The sequence below is a fragment of the Mustela lutreola genome, chromosome 1 (assembly GCF_030435805.1).
Source record: "Mustela lutreola isolate mMusLut2 chromosome 1, mMusLut2.pri, whole genome shotgun sequence".
In the NCBI taxonomy this organism is placed as follows: Eukaryota; Metazoa; Chordata; class Mammalia; order Carnivora; family Mustelidae; genus Mustela; species Mustela lutreola.
This window is the reverse complement of record NC_081290.1, coordinates 54,911,126-54,932,350: the sequence shown is the minus strand read 5'-3', so window position 1 is coordinate 54,932,350 and position 21,225 is coordinate 54,911,126. Positions and strand designations below refer to the sequence as shown.

Genomic DNA, 21,225 nt, shown 5'->3' with positions numbered 1-21,225 from the left:
TATGACCCAGCAATTCTACTCTTATAGATTTTCCCAAGAGAAAGAAAACAGATGTCCAAAAATTATAAAAATGTTCATAGCGGCCTTATTAATAATCCCTAGCTTATTAATAACCCCTTTCAGAGGAGGTAGTAAGAAAGAACAAAGAATCAAAAATGATTCTTACACTTTAATCTGAGTGAGTGGGAAGTTATCAATGGCACTAATTAGTGGGGAACATAGGAGGAAAATGAGAAGGTTTAAAAAGTGTGGCCAAAACTTTGGGATCGTACTCAGTCATATTTTAAAAGCACAAATATAGGAGCACCTGGGTGGCTCAGTGGGTTAAAGCCTCTGCCTTTGGCTTGGGTCATGATCCCAGGGTCCTGGGATCAGGCCCCACATTGGGCTCTCTGCTCACGGCAAGCCTGCTTCCCCCTCTCTCTCCCTGCCTGCCTCTCTGCCTATTTGTGATGTCTATCAAATAAATAAATATAATCTTTATATAAAAAAGGCACAAATATATAGTATAGGATTAGAAGAGAAACCAACCATACTGAAATAAAACAGTCAAAAAATTTTTAAAGTGAGATACTGCTATATATGTTTTTTTCTTAATTCCTTAAAATATAAGATTCAGTAGTTAAGTCTAATATCTACATAATTCCAAAGTAGTGAAAATTGTAATAAGATATTGCCAGGAAAGAGCTATGATTTTTACTGCTGGGACAGGTATTATTACTACTGTTGTTTATTGTCAATATTTATATTTGAAGGGAATATTAAATTTCAGGTAGGGGTTAGTGAAAATAAAGATGTCATTTTTTCCCCCATGAAATCCTATCCATGAACTTTTGGAGGAATACCTCAGGTTAATAATCCCTGAATTAGGAAATAGAATTAAAAGACATAAAACCTCAGTGAAACAGTATCATGGAAATTATAGCAGCAAAATAGCAATTTTTAAACTGCCATGATAAAATCCTATATTCACTGTTTCTGCTTCATTTTTTACAACTGTGAAGCAGAGTAAGGAAGATCAGAGAACAGTACGTTAAGCAAAGTAAGACAGAAAAGATTCAGAGGTTTCTGAGTTATTTCCCTTAAAATAAATCACAACTGTATTTAAACTGATTTTAAAATATGTTATCTCCATTAGGAATCACTAGATAAACCTCCATAACCACACACTGCCAATACAATAATCATTCTACCTACCAGACATTCCACTCCCATCCTGCTTCATCCAGCTTCTACTTCTTACCAAAAGCTACTGATATATTCTGCTATGCAAGCCAGGGTCAGAACAGATGAATAGTAATGGCATAGGTCTTTTCAGCTGACCTAACTGCTACCCTAGAGATATGAAATAGTTTATTATGATACTGAACAGAAAAGGCAAACCATTTTCTTCTTACAGAGATGCAGTGAGACATGTTACTCCAGGTACATTATCCTACTGCTCATATTTCTCTACATAACAGTCTATATTGTTGTAAAAATCTGAGTAGAAATTATTTCGAATGCTGAGTCATTTCACATGACAGGCTAGTTTTTTCTGCTTCTCAGCAGTTAGGGCACTTGCAATTAAGTATTATCAGTCTCTGACCCAACAAAGTAGTTGTTTAGATTAATACCTTTATACCTCCCACAGCTATCTTCAACAGAACTTAGAAGTTCCGGTCCAGAGTCTACTATGGGGGAACTATTGCACAGTGTTTGTAGAATACACCAAATGTGAATTCTCTGCTGTGACACCCAGAGAGATACCAACATCTCCAGAAAAGCTGTTTCTTATTTACTTGTTGTTGTTGTTTTTTATTAAGTAATCTCTATGCCTAACATGAAGCTCAAACTCATGACCCCAAGATTAAGAGTCACATGCTCTACTGACTTAGCCAGCCAGGTGTCCCTCCAGACAAGCTTTTAGATCTACTAGAGGCTGGGGCATTCCTGGGAACAAACAGAAAACAAACAGAAACAACTAGAAAAGTAAAAGTATTATAAAGCAGGCTCCCTACCAAAGAAAATCCAATACTTTACAACAGAGTGAAGTCAAAATAAGGTTGTAAAAACTATCCTAAAACAGTGAAGTTTGATAAGGACTACTGTGGTAATATAGTATATAGTACATAGTATAGTCCCATCTTTTAATCCTATAGTAGAATTTAAATGTATTATACTCTGGACATGATAAGATCATGAAGAATATCTAATGTTTAGTAACAAGCAGAAAATTAAACTGAGGTGTGAGGCTTAATACTTAACTAGTAAAACTACTATTATTGCTCTTTCTTATCTACTGAATATGAGCTATAAAAGACCCTCCCAAATGTTTTTTTTACTTTATTATTTTTCATTTTAAATGGAATGAGACTCTAAACAAAATGTAAATAAATTACTATTAAGAAGTATTTAAAAAAAGTATTTTAAAAACACTATAAAATAATGGGATAGCTATAGGGGCACAGAGCCATGTTTAACTGAAGAACACTTTTCTTTGTTAGATGCAAAGTTATTAGAAATCAGTTATCAAGACTAATAGAACTATGATTACTTGCTCAGGGTAATAAAAGAGACATTGAGAAAGCACATAGATTTTTGGTTCTCTAGGTGTTAACAATCTAGTATGGAAAGGTACAACATAAAGATCATGTATTTCTTGGAGGAGCACCTGGAGGCTCATTTGGTCTTCACTTTCAACATTCCTGAGTAGAGAACAGGAGTTGAAGGATGACATGTGAATTAAGAGCACATGAACTACTCTGTTTTATCTCCTTTTATTCTCCTATAACATGCAAGTGTCTCCTTGAAATTAAGCACTATATCTTACTTATCTATTCAGTGATCTAACATGGTACCACATACAAGATAATTAAATCAATTTCATATATAAAAGACTTTACTTTTTAAAGGGAGTAAGGACTGCATGAAAAATTCATCAATAAGCTAATCTTTTTTTTTTTTTTTAATTTACAGGACATAGAAAAATTAGAATGTGGAATTTAAGAAACAAAACAGATGAACACAGGGGAAGGGAAAGAAAAACAAGATAGTTGGCGCAGCCACTTTGGAAAACAGTGCTTTTCTTTAGCACTGTTTTTAAGAAATTAAAAATAGAGCTTTTCTATGACCCTGAAATTGCACTACTGGGTATTTACCCCAAAGATATTGATGTAGTAAAAAGAAGGGCCATCTGTACCCCAACATTCATAGCAGCAATGGCCACAGTTGCCAAACTGCGGAAAGAACCAAGATGCCCTTCAACGGATGAATGGATAAAGAAGATGTGGTCCATATATATAATGGATTATTACGCCTCCATCAGAAAGGATGAATACCCAACTTTTGTAGCAACATGGGCAGGACTGGAAGAGATTATGCCAAGTAAAATAAGTCAAGCAGAGAGAGTCAATTATCATATGGTTTCACTTATTTGTGGAACATAAGGAGTAACATGGAGGACATTGGAAGATGGAGAGGAGAAGTGAGTTGGTGGAAATTGGAGGGAGAGACAAACCATGAGAGACTGTGGATTCTGAGAAAGGCACGTATTGCATGGAGCACTGGGTGTGGTGTGTAAACAATGAATGCTGGAACACTGAAAAGAAAAAAAGAAACCAAGATAAAATCAGAAAGGGAAACAAACCATAAGAGTCTCTTACTTAGAGGAAACAAACTGAGGGTTAATGGAGGGGAGAAGGGTAGGAGGGATGGGATATAACTGGGTGATGGGCATTAAGGAGGGCAAGTGATGTAAAGAGAACTTGGTGTTTTATGCAACTGATGAATAACTAAATTCTACCTATGAAACTAATACTTTTCACTGGATGTTCATTTTAAATATGGCACTAAGCTGAATGTTTCATTTACATTATATTAATCTTCACAATGATAGAGTACTACCAGGTTAAATGCCCTATCATTGTGAAGATTAATATAATGTAAATGAAATATTCAGCTTAGTTTGTTGCTTGCAGTTTTTTCCCATTAAATTAGCTGTGATGTTGGGCTAATTATTTAACTCTATCATTGTGGTTTATCTCCATAGTCTTTTTCCACCAGAGGTTACTAGTGAACACAAAATGTATGTATCAATGACTAAAGCATTAAAATCTAAACTACTGTCTTCTATTTTAATAAAACTGTTTTTGGTAGGTGAGGGTAGACAACAAAGAATAAATATCTATAATTATTGTATCTCTTCTGCAGATGAGAAAGACAAGTCACAAAAAGGGTATGTAGTTTGTCAGAATCACATAATATATTCTTTGTTTCTGTGTGAACAGATTTGAATCCATATCTGTTCAATTGCAAAGCTTGTGTTTTGCTCCTTCTATTGAGGACAGAAACATTTTAGAAGACTTCACTCAAAACATTTTAAGGAGGAAAATTCATACATGCCCATAAAAATATAAATCCATATGGAAAAGGCAGGGGGAAACAGCTAATTATTACTAACAAATCAATATTTCAAATTAATAAACCTTATTAAAACAGTCTGAGCATGTTGTAGATAAAATGCACAACTAGCCAAGAGCAAACTGTAAACTGTAACTGACAGTTCAAATTATATGTAAGCTAAAAATGGCAAGATGGCAATTTATAATGTAATTTACCACACTTCACAAATACTGTATTTGAAAAAACCCTCTGCTAGAATCCTAGACTTCTCGTATGTTGGTGAGTAAGAAAAATTCAGAAAAAATGAGTTCCAAAGTACCATAGGGAACAGGTAATTCTTTAAAACAGAATTACATACCATATTAAATGAGATAGAGAGGAAAGCTCATGTGTTAGAAAATGTTTAATAAAGTGTTATTTCTACAAAAATTACATTTAAATATCAGACTCAAAATTATGAGAAGACAGAACTTCAACCTTTTATAAAACAGTGAGATTGTAGACTGATTCAGTGCCTGACCTATAATTCAGGTGGTTTTTACACTAGATTTTTTCATTCATAAAACTACAGTATATGAATAAAATTATCTGGAAAAATTTAGCTAACAACAGACTCCTCTTCCTTTTTATTTCAGTTCAGTACACATGAAATACTTCAGTCCTTGGCTAATTTCTCTGGCCATTAAAAGGTTACTTTTTTCCCTTAAAAGGCCCCAATCCTGAGATTCTAATACCATACAATTTAGAATGTTGGGATGTCTTAAATTTGCAGGCAGACTGCAATCAGGTTTAAGATTCTACAGCTAAGATATCAAGAAGAAATATATTTTTTTAAGTATTTTAGATTAAGAGTTTTAGACGTGTTACTTCCAAGGGTAATGACAATTTGCTATATTTATGCTTTAAAATGACATCCTTTTTTAAAAAGTTGGGTGCCTGCATGGCTCAGTTGGTTGAGCAACTGCCTTTGGCTCGGGTCATGATCCTAGAGTCCCAGGCTCCCTGCTCATAGGGGAGTCTGGCTCTTCCTCTGGCCCTCCCCCACTCATCCTCTTCCTCTCACTCTCTCCCCCATTCTCTCTCTCTCTCAAATAAATAAAATCTTAGAAAAATAAATAAATAAAAAATTAAAATAAAAAACCGGACAAAAAATTGCCATAGTAGATTTTACTCTAAACTCATCTAACAACCTGCTATCTTTGGGTACACAATGACAGAGATAATCACTGTTTTAAAATTGTGTAAGCTGGGGCACCTGGGTGGCTCAGACAATTAAGTGTCTGCCTTCAGCTCATGTCAGGATCCCAGGGTCCTAAGACTAAGTGTCAGGCTCCTTGCTCAGTGGGAAGTCTGCTTCTCCTTCTCCCTCTGCTTGTGCCCATTCACTCTCTCTCAAATAAATAAAATCTTTTAAAATTAAAAAAAAAAAAAAAAAAAAAAACCAAAAAACTAATAATGTTATGGCTTAGTTTTAAAAAGTTAAAATACCAAGAAGAACTTGAAAACTTAAAGAGACAAAATTTTTTTTGTTTGTTTTTTAACGATTTTATTTATTTATTTGACAGAGATCACAAGTAGGCAGAGAGGCAGGCAGAAAGAGGAGGAAGCAGCCGAGCAGAGACCCCCACATGGGGCCAACATGGGGATCGATCCCAGGACCCTGGGACCTGAGCTGAAGGCAGAGGCTTTAACCCACTGAGCCACCCAGGTGCCCCAAAGAGACAAAATTTAAAAAGAAAAAAAAAATCAGAGAAAAGTAGACCTCCAAGACATGCAGATTTCTGTGAAAAGTTTTAAAAAAGCAAACCTTTATTTTCACAGCATCTAATACACACAAACAAAATTTATGGCAGAAGAACTGAATGATTTATACATATCAGTTCTTATTTTAAAAAGACCTTACACATATTATTTCACAGAGCAAAATCTTAAAGACACCTCAAATATAGCACCTGAGAAGATGAAAACTGACTAGGAAACTACTCTTGCATCATCTTCTGAGTGGGCTCCTCTTATATTTGCCTAGACATGTGGCAATATTCCTGAACCATACTGCTATATGGTATCTTAAAAACTCATTAGGCAGCTGAGCCATGTTCTTCCACCATACACATGAATGCAGTATGCATGAACGTGCATTTCTTTAAAAGATACTGTGTTTTCATCATTTTATACCTAAATGCATAATCTAACTGTTCATAAATTTGAGTGGTAAATGTATTCATTATGTGTTAAAGAGTGTCTTCTGTGTTTTTTATGTCTTTGACAAAACTATTTAAAAAACAGTATTTATAAGGAACTAAAAGAGTAAAAAAAATTAAGATACTCTTTGCCTCCAAAGTTCTAAATATACTAAAATCAATACTCTTAGGGAATATGATAGAATATTTAAAATTGACAAAAATAAAAATCATTTTGCAGAATCAAAATTATCCTTTAAAATCTCTTAAATAGCCAATAGGTACAGTATATACATCAATTAAGGTCTATAATCTCATATATTACATATTATGAATCACACATCTTTTTGAATATGAGAATCATGCTCTATTTGAAGAGATGCTCTGAAGTACAGGAGGTGTGTAAAAACTAGAAACTACTAAAAGACAGTAAATTAATTTATCTCCCATCTCATGGTCCCTTATGGGGAGCTATATTCTGACCAACTAGAATAGTGGATAAATGCCCACATGATATAGATTTCTATTTTTCATACCTGGTATGATTATATAAAATGTGGGGTGCTGATGCATTCAACATTTCTAGATGTAGGATTTATGAAAGAGTTTTAATAAAAAGATAGTCTAAGTGAATCAGGCTTCAGAAAAAGTATCACAACAAACAACGAATGAAGTATGAAAGAGACTAGCATTTTTTGGTTAACCTGTAGAAGTTAAAGGAAATGTTCAATATAAAACAAAAGGTTTTACATTTTGCTAAGGAGGCTAGATTTAATGAAGTAGACAGGGAAAATGTTAAAGAACTGCTAACAAAGAATTTATGATTGAGAAAATCTTTCAAAGATAAAGGAGCCACAAATACTTGAAGATTGGGTAATCTTTAAGAAATTTTTAATCATACAGGTAAAATGTTTCTGGCTAAAAGTGAGTTAGATTGATATGAGAAGACTCCTAACATTAAAAAAATGAAACTGCAAGGGAAAATCTTAGGTGACCAGGAGTTGAAAAACTGCAAGTGAAGAGAACTTAAACAGTTCATCCATTTATAGTAGTTTATTTTTTTCTGTTATTTTTTTTAAAAAAAAGAATCATTGCTTTTCCAAGGATTCAGACATTGATGAACCTCAGGCATTTAATTTGCCTATTTACCACTTCACAGCTCGCTCTGGCTTGTTCTACTCACCAATAAGCAGCAACAGGAACTAAAGCTTCCATCTCTTTTCTTAACCAACAAACCTCACCCAGGCAACTCTATAATCCATTAACTGAAGATTTTTTAAAATGCCTTTTTAAAAATTTTACTAAGTGCTACTAGTAATTATCATCTTACATTATTTCCTTATTTACTTAGTACATGTCCTTTGGTCAACTTATTTAACTTTTCCTTTTTCTGTAGATATAGGAACAGAAACAAATAATCTCTAAATCCTCTGCCTGTTTTAAAATGCCATCACTTTTAGATTTGTGTTTAAAAGGAAAATAATCTATAAAACTGAGGAATGGGAGTGGCAATCGCTATATAATTTTTCATAATTATTATCTTTAACTTTTGAAATGTATTTCCCCTAGGATTTCAGTAGTTTGCTACCCTGTTTTTTTGTTTTTTACATCTCCTCAAATGTCACCTGACTGCCCTTTTTAAAATTATGACCATTACCTCTATCCTGTTATTTCCTAAACTCCTCTAACTGCCTCGTCTCCACAGCATTACACACACACAAACTCAGCATGTGTGTTAGAGATATGTGTGTATGTGTACACATATATGCACATTCAACCACAAATACAATTTACTTATTGTTTGTTTTCCCTCACCAGAATATAAAAGTCCATGATGACTGGGATGTGTCTGGTGTTCTGTTAACTGGTATGTACTGGGATGTAGAAAGAAGCTTAGCAGATCTTTGCTAAATAAATGAACTTCCCTAATCATGGACCAGAAATATGTTTTACAAAGCCCAACATGCTGGTCTTGCTTTGGAAAAAGTCATACTCGAGGGGAAAAATAACTAAATTAGTAGTATTCTACAAAAGAACATAGAGGTGATAGTCCAGTTGGTGAGTTTATGAGTTACTCAAGAAAATCAGAAAAATATTATAAAAAGATTTAAAAAATAATGAATTAATCCTCAACAGTTTTACAGCACATATTGGTTCTTCTGTTACTTCCACATAAAAGTGCTTTTTCTTATTCAGTACTTTGGTTATAAAGTGTTGTGAATAGCACACATAGATCACTAAATATAATGTATTTGGATACAGGCTAGTTTATCTGACATATTAGAGAATGTATAGGGAAGAAATATTATCCAAGGACAGACGATAATTCAAAAAACTGGACCCCAAGTAGAGTTGTACCTCTCCTGAGAATAGGTCTTCCTTCTCACCTAGCAGACCATATTTTCTTAGCTGAAGGAGAATGTACAAAGAAATAATTTAGACAAACTTCTAAAGAATTATATGTAGATAAAGGGAAGAACCATTGCTTCTCCAAAATTTAAATCATGTTCTCACAATGTTATTAGGATTGTGCAAAACCACTGAAAGAACAATTCAATGACTAAACATTTCTGAGAGGAATTTAGAAGCACTTATATATTTAGTATTTTTGGCTGATTCCTAGAACATCTTAGAATATTGGCACTTGCTTGTTACCTACAAGGACTCACTAAAAATTTTGCAAAGTTCCACATGCTATGGCTGTGAATCACATTTTATAACACTGTGGATAGACAATCATGATTAAAGTATTGCTTTGCTCGTCAAAACATTCCTTTTCTAAATGATTTACATGCACTACATCAAGTTATTGGCATTAACTGTACCAGGTACTATTCTAGGTGGTGGGGATATACCAAAACAGACAAAATCCCTGTTTCATTGGTTTTTATATTCTAGAAATAGCAGATAACAGACTTTAAAAGAAAGTCTGATGAAACAAACAAAAAAGCAGAATAATTGAAAAGAGAATGACTGAGATGAATTACCATAAATAAGATGGCTGAGGCATTTTAGTGTTATGAAGGACTGAGCAATGTTCACTATGGAAATGGGATTCTAGATAAAGGTAACAGCAAATATTAAGACCCTGAGAAAGGAATAAGGTTAGCACATTGGAAGAAAAGCAAAAAGCCATGAGTGTGCAAAAGAATGAGCAACAAGAAATGTGATCAAGAAAGAAGCACAACTAGAGCCCTTGATATATTTTATTCTAAGTGACATTCAAAGTCATTGTAAGCTTTTAGAAAGAGAAATTGATGATCTTTCTTTTTTTTTTTTTTTAAAGATTTTTTATTTATTTATTTGACAGAGAGAGATCACAAGTAGGCACAGAGGAAGGCAGAGAGAGAGAGGAGGAAGCAGGCTCCCTGCTGAGCAGAGAACCCGATGCGGGACTCGATCCCAGGACCCTGAGATCATGACCTGAGCCGAAGGCAGTGGCTTAACCCACTGAGCCACCCAGGCACCCTAGTTTAGGCTTTCTTTGTTCTTCTTAAGATTTATTTATTTACTTGAGAAAAAGAGAGAGAGCAAGCAGGGTAAGGGGCAGAGGGAGGGAGAGGGAAAGAGAGAGAAAGAGAAAATCTTCAGCAGACCTCCCACTAAGTGCAGAGCCCAACTCGGGGCTCGATCTCATAACCCTGAGATTGTGACCTGGGCCAAAATGAATAGTCAGACCCTTAACTGCCTGAGCCACCCAGGGACCCCATGGCTTAGGCTTTAAATACATCAATTAGCCTTCTCTGTATAAAAATGAATTGGTAGGAAAGGGAAGCGTAGAAGCAGAGACACCAGTTAGGAGGCTCTATAAGTAGTATATGCCAAAGATGATGCGCCTTGGATTAGGGTGGTAGAATGGAAATGACAAAATGTGGCCAGATTTAGAACAGATTTTGAAGGCAGAGCCAATGAACTTGATGATAAGGTTAGCTGTGGATATGAAGGACACAGAGAACTCAAGAAAGGCTCCTAGTTTTTGAAGCGGACCAACTGGTCATATATATATAAAATTTATTGATTATATATTTATATATAGATATATTTATATATAATATATATTTAAGAAATATTAAATATATATATATATATTTAAGATTTTATTTATTTATTTGAGAGAGAGAGTGAAAGAGCATGAGAGAGGAAAAGGTCAGAGGGAGAAGCAGACTACCCGTGGAGCTGGGAGCCCGATGCGGGACTCGATCCTGGGACTCCAGGATCATGACCTGAGCTGAAGGCAGTCACTTAACCAACTGAGCCACCCAAGTCTCCCAAGAATGATATATTTTACTAAGATGAGAAAGTTTTCAGCAGGGGAAGATTTTAGGGGAGTAAAATCAAGTGTTCTGTTTTAGGTAATTCTGAGACACCTATTAGTATTCATATGAAGAATATATCAAGTAGGCAATTAGATAGTGGGTAAAACTAGAGGAAAGACTAGGATTAGATATATTTAGGTGTCATCAGCACACACATCATAATTAATGCCATAGGATAAAATGAGGGTATCAAGTAAGTTAAAATATATCTGTAACAGAAGACAGCTGAGGATTACTAGGGCTATTCAACATTTAGAAGTCAAGAGGATGAGAACCAGCAAGGAGCATTTAAAAAAAAAAAAAATGTGAGAAAAGAGGGAAAAAAATTAAAAGAATATGATTTCCTAGAAATCAAAATAAGGAAGTGATCAACTCTATCAAATGATGCTGAAAGGTTAAGATGAGAACTGGTAACTTCCCTTTGAATAGTACAAGATGGAATTACCAATGCAATTGATAAAACAATTAGTGAAGTGGAAAGAAAGGCTAATTGGGATGGGTTAAAAAGAGAAGGAGAATTCAGAAATGAAGACAGTAAAAGTACAGAGAATAAATGTTTAGTAAACATTTAGTAAAATATTTATCTACTGTGTGTCAGAAGCCTGAGATATGTTAGTCAACAAAAATACAAAATCCAATTCTTCCTGGTGGTTATATTCTAGCAGAAGAAGAAAGACAATGAACAATAAATAAAAGAAATAAGTAAATTATATATGTTAGAAGGTTAATTGTGCTACAAAAAGAAAAGGGTGATTTTTAGTTGTTGGAGAGCTAAAAAAGATACAACTACCTGAAAGAGAGGAAACTGACTAAATGAGACTCAGGTGAGCATAATTGGGTGTTTTACTCTAGCCAAGTTCAGCTGGTCCAGGCAAAGTGTGTAATAAATGAGGAACTGGACAGGTAAGGTTCTAACAAGCAAATATGACAAAAGAAACGAGAGGAAACAGAGTTAAGATTTTATATGAAAGATGATCATAGTGATCAACCATAGTATCTGAGTAAGGAGAGAAGTGAAGTCATAGGTCATGTACAGGAGACACTGAAGAGTGAAAATTGGCATGATCAACAGACTGGAAATTGCAATGAGGTTAAAAAGGGGGAAGGGGGAGGGGGAAAGAGTAATGGAATAAAATTATAATCAGAGAAAGATTTGAGAGGTGGCAAAAGTCTAGGAATAATCACGGATAAAGATGGCTGGAAGGGAATGGAGGAAAAGATCATTGGAAATGAAGAGATCATATAACTGAGAGGCTACACTCTAGCAGATTCAGAGAATCTGAAGTCACTAAGAACTTGATGGGAACAATATTTGGGAGGAAGAAAGTGAAAAAGCTGGTAGAGGTCCACATGATAATGCAGATAGAATAGTTCGATGTCATATGCTTCGAAGCAGCTCAGGGTTTTGATGAAGGCAAATAAATGATGGGAAAGCAACTATAAGATTATTAGAGTTTGCCTGCCTATGGTATCACCCTATATTACATAAAGCAAAGAATTAAAAAGTCCGAAAGAGAGAGGGCTACAAAAACATCTTTTAAGAATATGCAGAGCTGAGTTACAGAAATAAAATAAAGGGAACATTAAGAGGAAAAGATTGAGGATATAGGAGATTTTGCTGATGAAAGACCACGAGTTTTAGAAGACAAAGTAGAAATATGGGTGCTTGTAAAAGGACAGCTGACTCAAATTCAAGAATAACGAAGATAAAAGGAGATAAAAATCTAAATGATAATGAGTGACCTGCCAGTTGGCCTCTAATTCCTGTTATGGATAGTATATTGCAAGTAGCAAGGTGATTTTACCAGAAATGCAAAAATCTTTTAAATCCAGTTATAATTTTAAGTGTATTTTCTTAGAATTTCATTAATAGCTTCCAGGTATATGACAAATCTTTTCATAAACATGACAAATCTTTTCATAAACACCTCTGAATATGGTCCATAACAGTATGTGAATTATTTTATGACACTAATGTACAGTTTCCTGAGAGTTCCAAAAGGCAGCCCAGAAATTCAATGTATGACCCACAATGGTCTCATAAAGACACATCTGTGTAAGAAAAACTCAGGGTCTGAATGAGTCAGGTCAAATCTACATAGTTGCTCAAGGATACCTACATTTAGAGAAAAGCAATCTAAAAGATCAACACTCCCGTTTCTAAGAAATCTAGGCTTTATTATTTATTGGTGATAACCAATTGGTTACTTAGCAATATTAATATTTATATCTTGATACAGTATAAAACTTAAAAATTAAGAGTTTAAAATAAAAGGAAAAGGATTTGTGTTCAGAAAAGGTTGAAACACTTTATATAAAACCTGGCTACCAATTAATTTAAGGGGAAAGGGTTGGTTAATAGCAGCTTTCAACGAACTGCATCAAATATATCAGGAAAGCTCTTTGAAAACAAAAAAACAGAACAAGAGTTACAAGAATGCTAAATGTGTGTGGAGATAAAAGATAAAGCAGGGAAAACATATATTTTGATGAAGAAAGATTTCATTTTATTATATACTTAGCGGTATGATTCATTCAACTACTATGTGTATACTATCTTTCCAATTTAGTCAAGTAGCCTTCTTTAATTTAAAAATAAAAGATGAGACATCTTCCTGACTCATAAACCAGTAACTTATACCGCTTCAAGTAATCAGAGAAGGTGAAGCTAAAAGTCAAAATAATTTAGTATACATATGATGGGGATACTTTGGAAAAGCATTTTATATCTATAAGTGTATGTTTCTATATACTTCAAAACAAACTGACTGATATTCAAACTATACACAGCAATAAACTTTAGTACAAAGTAGGGAAAGGTAAACCATATGTACATGCTAACTTAATTTCTTTCTCCAAATAAAACAAGTAAGTACTAATACCAGAGTATATAGAGAAACTGGAAGATACCTGGACAGTTTATTAGCACTCTCATATGTTCAAGAAATATTTACTCAAGACAGATATGACAAGCACTTCTAAATACTGAGGATACTGCAATTAAAACAAAGTGCCTATTATCATGGAATTTTCATTCTATTTTATACTCTAGAGAATTTTAAGGTTAAACTCTAGAAGGAATTCAATTCTAAAAAATTTCTCAGGAATATTCAAAACTAGTTAAAAGTTCAGCTCTGTACTAAAATACCACCCTCCCCCATTTTATTTATTTAACCCTGAAAAAGTATTTTTGACAAGGTTTTAATTACAAGGGGTTGGCAAATTGTATTTAGTATTTAAGTTTTCTCCAACCTATTATTAAACTCTATAAGGAAACTAATCACTAAAACTGTTTCTAGTTCATTTAAAGGAAGAATGGAAATGTATGAGAAATACAGCATTTTTCATAAGTCCTCTCTAGTCTGCCTAATTCAATTAAAATAATTCTAATCCCAGGGGCTAAGTAGTAGAGAATAGGAAGATTTTCCTACTTAGTACATAAAAGAATATAGGAGCTTCTCACACAGAACACTTCTCAACTTTTTTTAAAACTTCTTGAGGACTCAAATGTTCGTAACAGAACCAAAAAGGCAGATTATTTAACTTCTCTGTTTCACTGTCTCTACCTGTTAAAATGATAACAATAGTACCTATCTCTTAACATTGTTTTCAGATTAAATGAAAAGGTGTAAAAAATCCTTAGTGCTCAATCAGAACGGATGACATCAATCATCATCATTATCCTGTGTAGTGGGTTCTTAATCACAGCTTACTTTTATCATTATCATCATCCTAAAACCATAGTTAGGAGAAATAATAAACAAGCTACAATAAAGCTAAAAGAGATTTCTTTATGTTTTGGCAAGATGATTAACATAATATGTTCCTCAAACTGAGCAAAAGATCAGTATCTGTACTTATCAATAAAACTAACATTACTAATAACCAGAATTCCTGAAAATGGCTGAATTTGGGAACTTTTCAGGAATCAAATAAAAGCTTCACCAACAATATCTTTTATCAACATTTTATTTGTTACTCAAAACACCCAGAAGTGTTTATGCCTTTTATTTCCATGTCAAGTTAACAGCAGAATTATCTAAATAAATGACAGAGTTATCATCAGTTAAAGATACTGGTATGACCTTCTGGCCTTATCCTAGTTGGACCATACTGGAAACCTCTAAAATGATTTTATTCAAAGAAAATTTGAAAATAAGGAAAAAAACCAAAACCAAGCAAATGAGTAGAAAAATCCTTGTTTAATTAAATCTGGAAAATCACATTGGACTACAAATAAAGGAATTAACAAAGGTAAGACGCGAAGTAAAGCAAAAAAACTCTGAATCTTTCATTTAAAAACTCTGAAATCCTTCAAAGATCTTGAAGAAAACCAAGATTATCTTCAAATGGAGAGGTCACTAAATATCCATGAACACTCACCCAACCTTTGGTAGGAGACCTCTTGAAGACCCAGATGCTTGAATCAGCTGAAATAGTACCAAGTGTTTTCTGATTACTCTTAACAGGGCAATGGAGCACAGGTTACTCCATACTATCAAAAATTATAGGTCATTATTATTGATAATTCTAGCTACTACCATTATAAATCACTCAAGAAAATGGAGACTGAGTAATGAGTTCTAAGGTGAGTGAAACTTATTGTGTGCATGTATAAATGTGTACATTTCTTCTACTTCTCTTAGTGATAGAAGTTTGTAACAAAATTCTTCTTATAAATGTAAATACACTGGCAAAATAAAATTTTCTAAATTAATGTTATAAAGTTCTTAAAGAAAGAATGCAAAATGTTTGTAATATTGGTTCAGATAAAAAAGATTTCTAGGGATGTGTGGGTGGTTCAGTTGGTTGAGCAACTGACTCTCAATTTCGGCTCAGGTCATGATCTCAGGGTCAAAAAACTGAGCCACACAACAAGCTCTCTGCTGAATGAGGAGTCAATTTAAGATACTCTCTTTACCTCTTCCTCTGTCCTTCCCCCTGCCTCCACTCTCTCCCTCTCAAATTTTTTTCAAGAGAAATGCCAATTTCTCAACACTAAGCACTTCAGTAACATATAGAAAGAGATTTTCAGTCTCCTGCACTTTAAAAAATACAGTTCTTAGCTTTAGGGTTTTTCTTGTTGTTTTTTTTTTTGTTGTTGTTGTTGTTTTTTGTTTTTAAGATTTATTGGAGGGAAAGAGATAGAGAACATACACATATTGGGGGGAGGGGCAGAGAGAGAGAGGGACTCTCAAGCCAACTCTGCACTGAGCATTGAGCCTGACAAAGGGCTCTGTCTCATAACCCTGAAATCATGACCTGAGCTGAACTCAACAGTTGGACACTCAACTGACTGAGCCACTCAGGCGCCCTTTAACTTTAGGTTTTTTTAATGTAATGAATGTAATCACAGATTCTTGTATTTCAACACAGAAAAGAACTCTTAACACTGAGGACTAAACAAAAGCCTCCTTGCTCAAAGATGAAAATTCTTTTCCACATTATTAATTAAAATCTGAAAGCTAGCAATTTAAGAGAAAAATATCCAATATTAACATAATTTCAAAGACGGGTAAGGCAAAGTCAATATCTAGATGAAATACAGTAATGTTTTTCTTGATCTCTGGAAAGTGGGAGGCAGAATGGTAACTGCTCCCAACCTGCATTCCCCCTACACCATGACTCACTCCAAGGATCTATATGGTGAAAATTAAGACACTCTACTAACAAAGAAATTGCCAAGAACAAAAAATGGAAGGTCCTATATTTCTAAAGTTTTTCTCAAGTAACTAAGATATAAAAACTACTTCTCTCTGATACATGTGTATGAAGTAAGGGAACAAGTGAAACAAGCCTCATTTGGTTTAAATAATTTAGACAGACAGGAAGCAAAAAAGAACATTTGACATTTAATGTTAAGTAAGCATACTCAAGCTACCAAAGAAACACTGATAGCCCAAGCCAGCAAATATACTTCAACCTGGCTGATAAAGGATTTAACTGTTATATTTCTAAAGACAGCTTTGTGTATATCTATCACTTATTCAACATGAAAGAACTTTTGAAGTCTTAAGAACAGCAACAAAATAAGGAAGACCAGAAGCATAAAAAAATTTCCTGTCTGCCTATAGTAGATGAGAAAAATGTCTGATAAAGTCAGGAAGAGATCTGAGAAAAGAGTGGTGAAAAGGAATGGCTAAGAGAAGATTAGCACTACAGTAACTGAGAATCCTAATGTCCCTAAAAATGTGAAGAAAAATTAAAGATAAAAAAATAATAAAAAATAGAATAAAGACTGGCATATAAAAAAGACTTGTGAGAAAAATACAAACAGTCTAGATCTTTACGGCTAATATTAAATGAAAAGGTATACCAATATTACCTTTCTTTCGAAAGAGTGCATTTAAGTAATTTTCTGCTTGGCATTCAATCTTTTCAGTGTTGGACTGGCCCTGAGATGATAGTTCCTCCGTTGGGGTTGACTGTGAAGAATCAAGAGATGGTATACAATCCTAAAATTATAAAAAAGCAACATAAAACAATCCATTTTAATTACACATGTGATTCCATTAAAAACAGCCAAAAAATATTATCTAAATGTTCATTTATTCTATTTAACAAATTATAGAGAGAGAACATAAAATTTGGGACAGGAGTCAGGAGAAAAGAAATTTAGCTCTGATATCAAATTAGCTTTATTTCTCAGCAAACTATAGCCCAAAAAGGGGGGGAGGAGTATAGATAAAATACATTGCTAAATAAATTCACTATACAGCATGCCAGTAATGAGAGTTTTAACAACAAAGTAGGTATGTTTACCCACTAATCTGACTAAATGGGTCCAGTTCTCATTTCTTCTCAGCCTTTCTCACAATAGTAAAGAATTAGGATTTCACGCCATACAAGAAGATGCTGCTTGTCTAGTTTATGCCCGTTTATAGTAGACACAATTCAAACATTTACACAAGAAATAATTCTGATATCCAGAAGACTTCAAGAAAGTAAAAGGCTAAAAAGTAGTACCACGTTATCCTCCCAACTATAGATTCCTAAGAAATCAGACTATAGAGTGGTCTCAAACCAAGCTAGGGCTCTGAGCTCAACACTGCCTACCTAAATACAAAACAGATCTAAACTGAACTTCATGAGTCAGGGAGCTGTAAGGAAGAAATGTGAAATAAGCAAAAAGGATGAGTGTTTTGTGATTTCACCTGCAAGTTAAGCTAAATGTTAGCCTTCTAACATAAGACTTTAAAATATTCTTCTCATTACCAAAATCAAGTATTTAAATTTCCATTGTAAGTCACCAATTTTCAGAACAAATTAAAAAAACTGTTACAATTGTGCAATTAGTTCAGAAATAATTTCATAGCACTAAAACTTACACTGACTGCTTCTCTCTGTAGGTTACAAAATGAACATTTTTCATCCATAGACCAGTCAGTCAGCTCTTCTGGTTCACAGTCTTTAAAAGAGGGAAAAATACTCATTAAATACACTAACTTTATTAAAACAAATAAAATTACCACTCTCCACAGCAAAGACTCATAAAAAAAACTAACTACTAATAGTAAGGGGAGAAGGCCTAACTTTAAAATTAAAGAGATGACATCTAGAAAGAAATAAACAGAGAAGACTGTAAGGAGAGTAATTTTGCATTATTATGGGACAAAGAAGCAAGAACAATGAGCTGATTATAAATTTATTTTCTAACAATAGGGTTTTAAGTATCATCTAGTCTTCTAAAAGATTTAACTTATAATTACCTACTAATTTTTAATATACACTATGAACAAAATCAAAATAGGGAAGCATGGGGAAAAATAAATTTTACACATCACGAAAGCAACATAAAACAGACAAATGGAGTACAACACCAGAAAACCCCACAGATTTGAGAAAATGAAATGCTCCTAAAAAAAAAGTAGAAATCCATAGCTAAGAAGTCAAATCAAATTTTTATTACATTGTTTAAAGATGGTGTCCTAAGAGTTCAAATAAAAGGGAGGTAAACAAGCTATATTATTCCACACAAAACCTGAATTTTTTTTCACAAGAATGTTTCATATAATCCAACTATTATATTAGAAAGTTTGTGTAAAACAAACATTTTATGATGAGGAAATTTTATGACAATATAACAACACTGTCAACCTAACTATACTTGGTACAATGATTTTTCAAACTAAACTCCCCTCAAGTTCCTTTCCCAAATAAATCCTACATAGAACCTCCAATATATGAAACAATTATCATCTGAGGCAGTTACATGGGTACTAATGTGAAAAGCACTGGTATACCACAGTAATTTTCTCTCATACTTTCAAAATAAATAAGTTGAATACATGTTTCTGTTAAACTAAGCAGGAAATAAGCTTACCTTTTCTTAGAATGGTAATAAATAAATACCAGTTAGGACCAGCCCCCAAGAAATTCTTACATCAATTGAGATATATACAAGTCAAAATAGAAGATAATGTAATCTGCTGGAGTATAAAGAGTGTAGTAATAGCTCCCTTCGGTTTGGGCCCTGGTCTAGAAATATTCCCAATATTATCCAAACTTAGAAATGGTAGGAAATGGGACCAATGGGACCCAGCAAAGGGTAGTGGAAAGATAACTGGGTTTAAAGTCTCCAACTGGAATAGAACGTACTAGTTGTTACCCTGTCAAGTTATGAAGTTTTTGTTTTAATTTTCCTATCTGTAAAATAATGATCCCACCACCTTATTCGTGGATCAAATGAAAAAATGTGAAAATATTTTATAAACTATAAAACACCATCCAAAGGCTAGTTACTAACAAAGCAGGGTCATCAGTCATTATTTTTAAATCCTGCACAATCACAAATGTATTTAATATGGGTCATTTGCAGAAAACAGATAATTTTAATATACCAATTTAAGAAAGCTGACCACTATTTTGCAAATGATTTGATAAATCAGAAAGTTTAAGGAATCTATACAATTAAAAACCCAGAATTGTAGTTACCTAGGTTTATAATTTTCTTCAATCCTTTGACCTATCACTATAATAGAATAATACATTCACACTCTTAAACATGGAATTTTGCAATGTCTCTTACTAGGAAGGCAGAACTTTCTCATCAGTAGAATGAATGTGGGAAAAGTGACAATATATATTCCAAGCTGAGGCTTTAAAAGGTATGGCAAGTTGCCCCAGTTATCTTGAGTTTCAACCACCCAATATGGAAAAGAACTTGCCCCACATAGCCATTACTCTTTCAGACTTGGACCGGCAGTCATCAGAAGTGATCCCTGAAGCCCAGTGAATCAGACTGCCCATAAGGATGCAATAGATTTTAGAGCTTTTTGTTAGGCCGTATTATTGTGCAAAAACTTGACTCATATGCTAAGCATAACAATTTGATAGATCAAGGAAATCTTACTCCTTTTTTATTATGGCTTCATGAATAAAAGATATGAAGGGAATCCAGCATTAGAATTTTTTAAAAATAGCTGGTAGTCCTGGAGAAGAGGTATTTTTGAAAAACCACTGTAGAATTTCATGAAGCTTTAGTGATAAATATGTTGAATCGAAGAACAACAAGTTTGGAATAATTAAAACAATTACCAGTTGTAAGATAAAACTGGGTATGCTGAGATTATCTCATTTATTTTAGTTATTTAGAAGTTCTTCAAAGAAACATTAATTAAAATAAATGCCTGTGTGATTAAATAAATGGCCCTGAATAATCAACAATTATATAAATGCTCTTAAATTTTGTGGGTAAAAAATCTACAACTTTACTTACCAATATTTAATAATACTTCTATGGAACTTTTGATTTTGAGTCCAAATAAATGATGATGAGATATATTATTTTTTTATTGGAAAATAAATTTTAAAAAATCAACTCAAGGCCAGATTTCTCTGTCCAGGTTATCTTTTCATGCCGTAAAAGTTAAGTAAATGCTATAATAAAACAGATTATTTCTCAAGCAAAATACGACAATAAATCAGATATCCATAAAATAAATTGTCTCTCATTTTGCAATTTTAATACATGAAGTTGTATAAGCTCAAAAGGGTCAAATTATGTACCTTCCAGAATAGTCTTATTAATAAAAGGTAATGTCATAATGAAATCTAATAGTAGGGTGCCTCGGTGGCTCAGTCAATTAACCATCTGCCTTCAGCTCAGGTCACAATCTCAGGGTCCTGAGATGGAGCCCTGCATTACATGTTCCCTGGTCAGTGGGAGCCTGCTTCTCCCTCTCCCTCTGCCAGTCACTCCTGTTGCTTGTGCTGTCAAATGAATAAATAAAATCTTAAAAAAAAAAGAGAAAACTAATAGTAAATGACTAACAAAAGATCAACCTTTTCACCATGGATATATATTCGTGGTCAAAGTCTGGTTCCAATCTTTTTACCTAATCTGT

General features: G+C 33.7%; 1 protein-coding gene across 11 annotated transcripts in view; it reads right to left on the bottom strand.

Moving 5' to 3' along the window:
- The window catches only part of LCORL (ligand dependent nuclear receptor corepressor like), a 162,848-nt gene that overhangs the window by 91,874 nt on the left and 49,749 nt on the right, over positions 1-21,225 (bottom strand). For 8 of the 11 annotated variants that reach the window (XM_059164808.1, XM_059164798.1, XM_059164826.1 and 5 more), the window contains exons 3-4: positions 18,208-18,287; positions 17,205-17,334 (exon numbers count right to left, since the gene is read on the bottom strand). In XM_059164808.1, coding sequence (XP_059020791.1) covers positions 17,205-17,334; positions 18,208-18,287 — 210 coding nt within the window. Of the gene's footprint in view, positions 1-2,879; positions 3,581-15,262; positions 15,310-17,204; positions 17,335-18,207; positions 18,288-21,225 lie in introns of those variants that run through there. The other 3 variants (XM_059164870.1, XM_059164862.1, XM_059164817.1) reach the window with 3 other exon arrangements.